The 12634-nt window shown below is 39.3% G+C and overlaps 1 protein-coding gene and 2 non-coding genes across 3 annotated transcripts in view; 1 reads left to right on the top strand and 2 right to left on the bottom strand.

Moving 5' to 3' along the window:
• The window catches only part of LOC146005400 (uncharacterized), a 284737-nt gene that overhangs the window by 103768 nt on the left and 168335 nt on the right, over positions 1-12634 (top strand). The window contains exon 2 of the mRNA XM_083144639.1: positions 10335-10529. Within this exon, the coding sequence (XP_083000765.1) occupies positions 10335-10529 (195 nt within the window). The remainder of the gene's footprint in view (positions 1-10334; positions 10530-12634) is intronic.
• Positions 4073-4144, bottom strand: TRNAE-CUC (transfer RNA glutamic acid (anticodon CUC)). Its single transcript has one exon. It is a non-coding gene; the product is annotated as a tRNA-Glu (tRNA).
• TRNAE-CUC (transfer RNA glutamic acid (anticodon CUC)) lies at positions 6024-6095 on the bottom strand. The gene has a single exon. It is a non-coding gene; the product is annotated as a tRNA-Glu (tRNA).

The raw sequence follows: 12634 nt of genomic DNA, 5'->3' as shown, positions 1-12634 counted from the left end.
CTGATTGTTGGGCTCATCTTCTCTCCAACATACAATGGACGCTCTCAACACGCTTCGACAAAACGAAACACATTTTCCGCTTCTTTGACCGTGAAATATTTCGTCTTTCTTTCTTTTGAGCTTTCAAATAACCGCCCCTACAAAACAAAAGACAGGTATTTGTTTTTGCAAAGATCTGGATCAGCGGTTACCAAATTGCGGTCCGCGAAAACATGGGAAAGAAATATACATGAAATAGATGTGACAAGATTTCAAAATTTTGAATTTGCGAACTGTGCTATGAACCGTGTATAAAGTTCGGCAGACCTTAGAGATGTCTTTCCTGGAAAAGGTCAACAGGACCTTTCCTACGTCTTCTAATAGATGTTGCTACAGTTTTTTCCCTCTTCCAAGCTCGTCACGTTCAGAAACACACATGCATGCGGAAAATAAATGCGTACAATTGACACAATTTAGTTATTGTCACCCGTCATAGTACTTTGTATTATTTTTATAAATGACCGATAACTACTTGTTTTTAATTTTGTTACGTTCCCAGACTCGAATGCCGGGAATTGCAAAAAGAAGAATGTTTTTAGCAAAATATTTTTTTGATGAATCGCGACACAAAATTATTTATAAGCAGATATTTGAGGAGAATAACTGAGAATTAGCACATCATGTCAAATCAATAGGTAATTTGAACATAAGGTGTAACAGTTAATATACAGTACATATTAATGTATAATAATACAATTTTTAGATGCTTTAAGATAATTAATAAAATAGACAGGAGGAAAATACACAAAATTATATATATATATATGTATTTATTTCTAGTGCTGCCATCTACCGGCACATTTGTAAGTATTGTCCGTATGCTTTAGTGAACTACATAAAGATGAACATCTTCTTTTCATGCCTGTGAGCGCGTTATTTTGAATTATGGAATTTTCACTTTCTGCTGACAAACAATCAAGGGTGCCGGTATCCCCGAGATATCACGAAAAGATTGGGATGATGAAATTGTAGCAATGTTTTACTGGAAATAATATTTTACCAGAAACATTACAATCATGTTGACTGCCGTATCAGACTAGTAAGATGAGAGACATGGGCGTCCGGAAGGGGGAGCCATTGTGGCTCCCCCTGGAAAATAACTGCCAAATAAAAAAATATATATTTCATACAATTTAATTTTAGTCGTAGTAATTTATGTCACAATGTAAGAACATTACAGGAACTTCAAACTGAAGGAATGTTTTTTGAGGGGGTCCACATTATTATGGGGGAAATATGCATCGTTGCCCCCTGGAAAAAAAAATCCATGGATATGAAAATGGTCCATGACAATTGGCAGCTATACCGTAAGTTTATTTATTTGAATTTAAGTACCTGTATGACAGAATGCTAATCTTTATGTCTACTAATTGGCCGTGATAAGAGTATTATTCTACTGTTTCGATTAGAGTACCATCTGCTGGTCTGCTTTGTAACTACTACTTGTGCATTGTAAAACGGTTCGTCCCTGGTTTACATACCACGTATTCGTGCCCACGTGTTCAGTGGCGTGCGAAAGAATTTTGCACGGGGGTTATAAAGGAAAATGAATATTTCATCCTCTTTGAATTTATGCATTCCTACTATTGACCTATTTAACGAACCTAACTTTTCTTACAGTTTTGCATTTATAATTTCGAGACGGAAAACGAGACAGGCTTCCTCGTTCTCGAAGTGTGGGGCTGTGGGAGTGAACCGCTAAAAACGTGAAAATGTAGAACACGCCTCTGTGTAGTGGAACTAGCTGCGAGGCTTTCAATGGACAAGCATTGCTTCACGTTGATCGATACCTGCTTGACGGGTTATGGAAGCGTCCAAAGTTGCTCCATTAACTTTTGCCAGTTCTTAATTGCTTCCTCTTGTACGCCTATTGTGGTGTGCGTCAGACAAAGACCAAACGAGCATAGGCGTAACTTGGGCGGAGGCAAGGGGGCGGGCAGTTAGTTGCCACCCCAAAATTTTCGGGTTTATTGAAATTTAGAAGTTAGGGGACCTGAGGAGCAAAGTAATAAGGGGTAATACTCGTAATTTCGCAAACGTTGGGGTTGAAAACTTCGAGTCTCTTCCCCCAAAGTAATTTCGCTCGCTTGTATTCGTCCCCCACCCTCGAGCGTATACAATTGAATATAATTTTAATGTGACATTCATTCATTCATACTTTATTGGTTTTAGCTGTTATACCAGCTCTACACCAAGTGTCCTAAAAATATGTCATGCATGACACTGTTACACAAATTACAAATTTTGAATATATACAGTTTTCTTATACATAATTTATCTACATCATTATCATACAAATCTAAAATTGATAATAAATACAATTGTTATATCTGGTGACTATATCAAGTTACACATTTTGAATATTTACAATTTTCATATGTCTATATTAATATCATGAAAAATCTACAAATGATAAATACAATTCTTACATCTGGTGACGATATTAAACAGGATAAAGAAGTTGGAAGAGGTATTCCTTTTAATGTGACAGTAATCGTAGACACATATACGTAAAATATCCGCGTTGGTAGTTTCAGCCCACAATCATCTACTCCATTTTCATATATCATTTTAACATGTAGATGATGACTGTGTTCACTTATTTGAAGGTCCACTACCACAGACAAATTACGGTTACATACTTCGAGTGTATACCGCTCGCTTTACCTGTTCAAGCATTATTCTCGAGCGAAGAAGCTCTCAATTCCGTACGCTATCTAACGGCGTCCGTGCGAACTATTTGGTACTCGAGCGAAATACTCTTCATGCAGCACTCAAAACAGTACCCTAATTGCAAATTATGTTCCCATCACCAATAGTGTGAATGGGTCATTCCATCCTAATACACAAATGACTAAAGTATCTGTATATTTACATGTTTATACGATTGAATCGATGTGGTTAGAATAATACGTCAGAAATATCACATAGTAAGAAGTTCATAAATTTTATCGACGTAAGAAGTTATCCGCATGTGTTACTAAGGCTAAAGCACTATATTTTATCTGTTTCAGCATTCAGCTAAAACAGTTGGTTTCAAACCAAAGCATTAATGAACTATCAGTGGCGACGATTAGGGGGGCAGCCCCCCCCCCCCCACTTCTCGCCACTTTTGCCCCGGCACTGTGCCAAACCGTATCTACAGAGGGAAATATACTGTCTTTGCACTCCCAGATTTGGATCCTAATCGCCGCCACTGTGAACTATTAATGTAAGAAAAGTGCATCAAACTATGCAGTGGCGTGTCCAAGTTGGGAGGGGGGGATTGTTGGGAGTCATAACTATAATTTGTCCTAGTATTCCTTAAAAGAAAGAACGCCAAAAGCAGGAATAGGTGGCAAAATAAGGGCTGACCACAAAGTATACGTATTCCCTTTGGAAATTTCTGGAACGCCACTGTGCCTATGTGTTAGTATTGCTAGAATGCAGAGTTTCGTTTGAACCCGACATCACTCAAATATCAACCTCTCTTCCACGTAGTACACTCCGGGCTGCACATTTGCGGACTAACGAGGTTTTGACGCCTGGACCCGTACAATCTTCTGTGGGTGTTCGTGTGTTGGCGTCCATATGTTTGATTCTCCTTTCGTTCATCCCATCATCACATGAACCAAAAGTGTCAGAACAGCGACATAAAGTAAACTAAATCATCATCATCATCATTTGAACCCAAAAAGAGGGGTTATTTTTTTAAACTTTTTTTTCGTAATCCTCTCTCAATAAACCACAATTGCACTTCTTATTTTATTCTGTAACATTTCCGTTTCTGAATTCATGTAGTAATTTTATTCAATACCCATTCAAAATCCTCTGAAGACTTAAAAAGTCTATAACTCTTAGATTCTGAAGTCTGTGAGGGATCGTGGCCAGCCCACCCTCCCCCCCCCCCCGCTTAGTGTTGCCACTACTGCACAAAAACAGCCAAATAAATAGCAATGCCTAGGATTTTGTCACAGATAACCATGAGGCAGAAAGGAATAACACCTGCTAAATTAATGCCTCTAATCAATTGACTAAAGAAAAAAAAATTGCTTTCCGACACCGGGAATCGAACCCGGGCCTCCTGGGTGAGAGCCAGGTATCCTAGCCACTAGACAATGCCGGATGGCTTGCAGTGAGGATTTACATTGTCGATTTTGTGGAAGAGTTCCGTGATATTTTGGTACATTTGTAGGATTGAATGTGTTTTGCAGGAAAACTAACAGATGGCAGCAGGGATGCTTCACTTGAACAGAAGGTTCGAATCGTCGCCGCCTAGTGTCGCCACCTGTTATATCTGGTGACTATATCAAGTTACACATTTTGAATATTTACAATTTTCATATGTCTATATTAATATCATGAAAAAATCTACAAATGATAAATACAATTCTTACATCTGGTGACGATATTAAACAGGATAAAGAAGTTGGAAGAGGTATTCCTTTTAATGTGACAGTAATCGTAGACACATATACGTAAAATATCCGCGTTGGTAGTTTCAGCCCACAGTCATCTACTCCATTTTCATATATCATTTTAACATGTAGATGATGACTGTGTTCACTTATTTGAAGGTCCACTACCACAGACAAATTACAGTTACATACTTCGAGTGTATACCGCTCGCTTTACCTGTTCAAGCATTATTCTCGAGCGAAGAAGCTCTCAATTCCGTACGCTATCTAACGGCGTCCGTGCGAACTATTTGGTACTCGAGCGAAATACTCTTCATGCAGCACTCAAAACAGTACCCTAATTGCAAATTATGTTCCCATCACCAATAGTGTGAATGGGTCATTCCATCCTAATACACAAATGACTAAAGTATCTGTATATTTACATGTTTATACGATTGAATCGATGTGGTTAGAATAATACGTCAGAAATATCACATAGTAAGAAGTTCATAAATTTTATCGACGTAAGAAGTTATCCGCATGTGTTACTAAGGCTAAAGCACTATATTTTATCTGTTTCAGCATTCAGCTAAAACAGTTGGTTTCAAACCAAAGCATTAATGAACTATCAGTGGCGACGATTAGGGGGGCAGCCCCCCCCCCCCACTTCTCGCCACTTTTGCCCCGGCACTGTGCCAAACCGTATCTACAGAGGGAAATATACTGTCTTTGCCCTCCCAGATTTGGATCCTAATCGCCGCCACTGTGAACTATTAATGTAAGAAAAGTGCATCAAACTATGCAGTGGCGTGTCCAAGTTGGGAAGGGGGGATTGTTGGGAGTCATAAGTATAATTTGTCCTAGTATTCCTTAAAAGAAAGAACGCCAAAAGCAGGAATAGGTGGCAAAATAAGGGCTGACCACAAAGTATACGTATTCCCTTTGGAAATTTCTGGCACGCCACTGTGCCTATGTGTTAGTATTGCTAGAATGCAGAGTTTCGTTTGAACCCGACATCACTCAAATATCAACCTCTCTTCCACGTAGTACACTCCGGGCTGCACATTTGCGGACTAACGAGGTTTTGACGCCTGGACCCGTACAATCAATCTTCTGTGGGTGTTCGTGTGTTGGCGTCCATATGTTTGATTCTCCTTTCGTTCATCCCATCATCACATGAACCAAAAGTGTCAGAACAGCGACATAAAATAAACTAAATCATCATCATCATCATTTGAACCCAAAAAGAGGGGTTATTTTTTTAAACTTTTTTTTCGTAATCCTCTCTCAATAAACCACAATTGCACTTCTTATTTTATTCTGTAACATTTCCGTTTCTGAATTCATGTAGTAATTTTATTCAATACCCATTCAAAATCCTCTGAAGACTTAAAAAGTCTATAACTCTTAGATTCTGAAGTCTGGGAGGGGTCGTGGCCGGCCCACCCTTCCCCCCCTCCCCGCTTAGTGTTGCCACTACTGCACAAAAACAGCCAAATAAATAGCAATGCCTAGGATTTTGTCACAGATAACCATGAGGCAGAAAGGAATAACACCTGCTAAATTAACGCCTCTAATCAATTGACTAAAGAAAAAAAAATTGCTTTCCGACACCGGGAATCGAACCCGGGCCTCCTGGGTGAGAGCCAGGTATCCTAGCCACTAGACAATGCCGGATGGCTTGCAGCGATGATTTACATTGTCGATTTTGTGGAAGAGTTCCGTGATATTTTGGTACATTTGTAGGATTGAATGTGTTTTGCAGAAAAACTAACAGATGGCAGCAGGGATGCTTCACTTGAACAGAAGGTTCGAATCGTCGCCGCCTAGTGTCGCCACCTGGCAGCGCTTGAAAGTATTCACTGCCTTTATATAAAAAGAAAGAATGCAGTTTACTAGAGTTTGAATGGATAATAAAATTCCTTCGTATGATATTGCAATACAATGACAGAATAAGAACGTTATAAAATAAGGCATTTTGTGCCGAATTTAAATACCACCCCAACCAGAACAGAAAGAAAGATGTAGTTGACGACGGGTTTGATATAAAGTTATCTTGAGGGGATTTTAAAAGCAGTTATTGTAGTACACACAGCCTTATCGGGACTGGGCCTGAGGTTTGGAAATGCCCTAGCACGTATCCAGAACTAGCGAACAAAATGGGGGGGGGGAGTTCCAACCAATTCGCTCACATGCAATAATAATAATAATAATCCTTTGCGCAACAGCCCTGAAGGGCCTTGGCTTACCTACCGACTGCCGGTCTCCCTCCCACGCTTTCCCTCGTCACCTCTAAGCGTGGAGATCTGCAACCAGTATTGGAATAGTCGGGGGGTCAGCCCGACGTATTCCCAGCTGTAATAGTACGTTTCCGGGACCGGATTACGCTCACTCACTCGGAGCTCCCCAATTTCCTCACGATGGTGGGTTGCCACCGGCCCTATACGTAGGCCGAATAAATTCCGACCAGAGCCGGTCTTTAATGAATTATTATTGTCAAAACGTTGATGCACGCCTTATATAGCATAACAAATTTTATGGACACTTTTGTGTTGTAATGATCGCATTGGAAGTCAACTCAAAAGTGTTCGTGACTGTACAATTGACTATCATACCCATTTCCTCTGAAAGGTGCGTTGAACGCGTGGTAGGGGAATATAATGGTAAACGTGCCCCACCCACCCACAGAGGCGACTTATCCAGGATGCTCGCTCGCTCAATTAAAATAACTCCGAAAAACGCGAGATGGGGGAAACAGCACGCACGTCACGTGACCGTCAGGTCGGAAAGGGAAATGGAGAGAGAGAGAAATAAAGGAAGTGTGTGGAGGAAATAATTACAGGCTCTGGTTCTTCCAAACATTGCGTTTCCTTCCCTTTTCCCCCTCTGTTTGTTTCTATCCCTCCCCTCTGCTCCACGGGCGTACTGGCATGGCCAGCGAAACCAGTGGCGGATCCATGGATGTCATTTCGGGTTTGTCTTCCCCTGTCGCCGAGTGGCTCAGAGGCGCATTATATCAGATTTTCCCACCCAAGTAATATTTTCGGCGAAACGAGAATTTTAGTTTCGCCGTCGAATATTTTGAAGGGGAAGAATTTTCCCTCCGCTGGGAATTTCATGTGTAAACAAACAGAAAGATTATTAAAATGGTTCCCAAACTTTTTCGTTTCACGGCGCCCTTAGTGTTTCAATATTTTGGGGCCCAAGTCAGAATGTAGTCCTATCTGACACTTGCAACGCTCAGTTAGTGTGGTTAGGGCCTCCCCGATGGCGCAGTGGTAGCGTCGTTGCCTTGTAATCTAGGGGTCCCGGGTTCGATACCCGTAGGAGGCACATAGTGGTTCGGATCCCACTTTAAACTGTAGGTCCAGTCCCGATTATCCTTACTGTGCACAAAGTGGACTTAAAACACCAAATCAAACCAAGTTAGTGTGGTTAGGTTGCTTGGCTTAAGTTTAAAAGAAATGAATTGGTGCCATGGTTCGATTCTAAATCATGTGTAGACTAACAGGTAAAGTGTCATTTCAGTGAAAATATTGGAACATTTCGCGGCCCCCCCCTGTAAGACAGCCACACTTTGGGAACCACTGTTATGTGGTAAGATATCTAGAGGAAGGACCTATTCATAGTTTTTTGTGGATTTTGAGAAAGCATTATATAGAGTGAATTGGATAAAACTTACAGAGATAGTAAAAGGTTGGGTGTGGATTGAAAAGAGGATAAGACCCTCGTCAATCTATATATGAAACAGTGAGTTAAACTGAGAGTAGAAGAAATGACAGAGGGAAGTGAAATACTGGATGACATCGAGGGGGAAAGGGCACAAAGGGGAAAAAACATTTTTTTAAAAAAAAAATATTTATTGAAATTTCCAGTACAGCAGAAGCAAGGACGTATTTAGAGGTAGGGTCCAGGGGTCCGGACCCTCCCCGAAAGACTTAAAAAGTACATAAATTAAATCATGAAAATGTACTTCTAATAACATTTGTTGTATAATCGATGGTTATTTATTTTCCCTAAACTTTCTGGCAGGTAAGGATTATGTCTTGATAAGAACTACAAAAATAACAAGTATGTTCTGTATCTCATAAACAGTTATAATTCGAATACTGTGAGATAGATATTGATAATGTTGTTAAAACAATTTCAACTTCATATATAAGGATAATTATTTAAGAAATCTTTTATACGTAGTTCTGAAATGTAACAATTGAATGCATTTTTAAAATTCTTGTAGTTTGAGGTTATGTTTGCTAAATATTTTGAAATTCTCTCTTGTCCAATACTGTGGTTTTGGATATCTTGTAATATGTAATCTTGTAACATGTAATACTGCTGTATTAAGGCTGAAAAGCTGTTCTCGGCAGTTTAAAAACACTTTTAAATAAATAAATAAATATTGGGATCGTACGGCTTTGAAGGGCAGTACTAAAAAGTTTTATGCACTACTTGTGATAATATGCATAAAATATTAATCAGGAACCTTACTTTTCGTCAACTGAATATAACATCTTTTTTTTTGTATTCACAAAATATTCAATTCTTTATGTATTTGACATTAATATCCTTGCCACGCAGTTGTTTTTATACAAATTTTGACGACGTGAGCTATTATATCTCTATTATACCGTATTTTTACCCATTGATGCTATAATAACAATACAATATTAATTGAAGGGCCAGGGGGGAAAACGATGAATGTTCATTCGAGACGATTTGCCAGGAAATGAAAAACGAGTATTTCTATTCATAAATACGTCAATATATGCCAAAATAATAATGCGTTTTTCAGGCACTTCTCACCGTTTCCCAACCAAGGCCATTCTCATTCTTATAGTACAGCTTCTGAACTATCAGATGGCGCTGCGATCTCAAATGGGCGAAAAATCGACATTCATCGTTTTTCCCCCTGGGTCTTCAATTGTTTTTGATATTTTTAATATTTTAATTAATTTAATATAATTATTTTAAGTATTATATTATTATTTCTGAGACATTGGGTCGGACCCCCTCCTGAAGCCATTTTAAACCAGAAATAAACAACAGTAAAACAATAGACTAAGATTTAAAACACAAAAAAAGGATAACATAAAATAAGCAAAAATAAAAAAGCCAAAACAATACCAAGGTAAATAGATCAGTTTCACAAAAGCATTACTTATGTACAATTTTTTCTATGTTGCTGATAAAAAATGAATATGAAGTGAATATATCTATTTGGTTTGATTTGATATTGAACTGATTCGGTAGACTATGGAATAGTGAACGTTGTATGAGTGAGAGCCTGGGAGTTGCAGTGTGGAAAGTTTCCATGCTTCGTGTTTTATGTCTTGCCACTCTGAGGGAGAGTTCGTGGAGTGGGATGCTGCATCTTAAGTTTCCATTTATGATTTCATATCTGCAACGTATCTACGAGTTTCTGGAGTATTAATGTGCAGTTTACAAGCAGATCTTTCTTAGGCAGGTGTCTCAGGGACACTGGCTAAGAAGGAACTAGCTGAACGCACTGGAAGTATTTTTTCATCAGCCATGAAAATGTACATTGATTTTATGAATTCGTTGAAATTAATTTTCACTTTCATTCCCTGATATTTACCAGCGATGGGAAAAATTCACTTTCAAAATAGGCGGCGAAACGGGAATTTTCTTTTGGCCGAAAATTTTGCTTAGGTTACATATTTGTCTCTAGAGCATTCGGCGAAACGGGAGTAAATCATTTCCGGAGGGGAGATTTTTGAGTTGAATGACTCACCTATCCGGAATTATATTCTAACGCACATAGCGTGACACACTGAGAAACACGCCTGCTTTAAAATGATACTATTAATTATTATTATTCTAAATTGTACAGATTACGGCTTTGACGCTCCTTCCCTGCCATTGGAAGTTACTAATGCTTTTCTTTTCTCTCAACAGATGGCGGGCAAATGCTGATGGAGATGTACACTCGGGACGGCGGATCGTCGGGCCCAACGCATTTCCTCTTCCTGGAGACGATTGTGGAGGAAACATCAGACGATCTACGCAGCGATTCTGACAGATCGGAGCTGACAGGATGGCCGGACAGTGATTCTGATGCTGCTAGCGTTATCCATATACCGCACAGCCCAGGTGCGTGCTTTTGATGATTCGTATCTTTAAAAATAAAACGATTTATCCCCATTGCTCCACAGACTGCATACACATTGTATATATAGGGGCTATCCAAGAGTAAACAAAAACATATCGAATGACACAATCGATTGTGGAACTGTAGCACAACAACTTCCGGTTTACGGCGGCCGGGTAATTCAAGCGCGTACTTGTGGCCTTTCTTCTCGTTTTGTATACCGGATGAAATGGATCATATAAAAGCACTTGACGACGAGGAGAATAAGAGATATCAGGGCAAAGTAGAGGCCTTTGCATATCAATTGGATGAGCAACTAGGAAGTAATACGGCTTTATTCCAAGATGAGCTCCATTTGCTGATCGTCGTTTCATTGGCGATATTTGTAGCCTACATATTAAATAGAAAGTATTTTTTCCTACAGAGCGAGAGTGCTTAAATGCATACATTTATGTTTTAAGTGAAAAAGTGCGAGATCTACGGACATATAAAAAACGGAAAAAGGATCTTCTTTTCTTCAGTCAGGACGAGTCAGAGGGATGCGATAATGCACACTTGCTGGTTTCGTTCTCGTTTGAACGCAGAAATACAAAACGCTCATTGTTATTTTAAGTCAATTTTCTGCTATTTGTGTTAAACATGACGATGAAGATGAATAATAAACTGGAAAAATTAATGATGGGACAAATACAATGACACACCATTGCCTCACCATAGTGTTCAAACCTAGGACCTCTTCTCCATCAATGTTGATTTGATTGATTGAGTTGGTGTTTTAAGTCCACTTTGTGCACAGTAAGGCTAATCGGGACTGAACCTACAATTTAAAGTGGGATCAGAACCACTATATGCCTCCACCGGGAATCGAACCCGGGACACCTTGATTACAAGGCGACGACGCTACCACTGCGCCATCGGGGAGGCACTCTATCAATGTTGGATTTCCATTGCAAAAGACGACAATTAATAATAGTACCCGCACTTAATTTTCTGGCTACACAAAAAAAAAAATCCTCTGGTTGCACAAAAATTTATTTCCTCTGGTTACACACACACACACACACCACAAAAAAATCTGGTTACACAAAAAATTAATACAGTGTGTGTGTTCTTCAAGAACGTGTGTAACCTATCTGACAATGACCGATCATCTTTTGAAAGGAAAAGTAATATTTTTGCTCATATCACTAAAACAGAGAGAAAATCGAGATTTGAATGATTTCTCTTCTACCTTTAATGAAGTGCAAGGGGTGTGGGACGCAAATTCTTTTGGTTGGGAAGGAAACAGGACGGGATATTTAAAGTCCTGACGTTCAAAACGGGGAAAATAATGTTATTTCCCGACTAAATTGGGAGATTATAGGAGCGGAAAATATTCAACATTACCCGATACTAAAAAAAAATAAAAAAATATACACACAATTTCACCCTCGGGTGATGATTTATTTTGCATTTCTGGAATAAAAACTGCTAATTTCAATAAATTTCGGACATTTAGTACAAAAAAAATATGTAGGGAATAAACTACTTTTAAACTCTATATTTTTTTTCCGAAGTCTGGATCGGAAAGGGATTTTTTTTCAGGTCCCGACTTTTTGGGTTGCTGCAGATCCGTTGTCATACTGCGGAGTCTACTCCTTCTAATGGACTTTCAATTTTCACGCCTGACAGCTTGAATGCAATAATTTGGCGCCTAGATCTCGAGGAAATGGATGAAGAGAGATCCATGAAAGATTATTTAGCCGTGATCGTAGTTTACATCCTCCTTGTACACACTCATTCGTTCCTTTCATACATGACACAATCTCAGCTCCCTTTAGCGGCATGTTGTGAGCCTACGAACCGGAAGTTGTTGTGCTACAAGTATGGCGTCCGCGCGAAGGCACTTCCTTCCGGTGGATAGCCCCTATACAATGAAAAGTAATTTATGATTATTTACAATACTGCCACTAGTTATTGTACAACAGGGATTTATCCATCGGGGAGGGGGATGATTCCTTTTAGAGTGTGTGTAAGCAGTGGCGTGCCTAAGGGGGGTTGGTGGGGGTTATAACCCTTTAACCCAGTACTCCTAAAAAAAGAACGTCAAAGGTACAAAGGTAGGGAA

Source organism: Lepisma saccharinum, chromosome 23 (genome assembly GCF_977018435.1).
Source record: "Lepisma saccharinum chromosome 23, izLepSacc3.1, whole genome shotgun sequence".
NCBI classification, from domain to species: Eukaryota; Metazoa; Arthropoda; class Insecta; order Zygentoma; family Lepismatidae; genus Lepisma; species Lepisma saccharinum.
The sequence above is the reverse complement of the archived record's forward strand: the minus strand, read 5'-3'. Positions and strand labels throughout refer to the sequence as shown.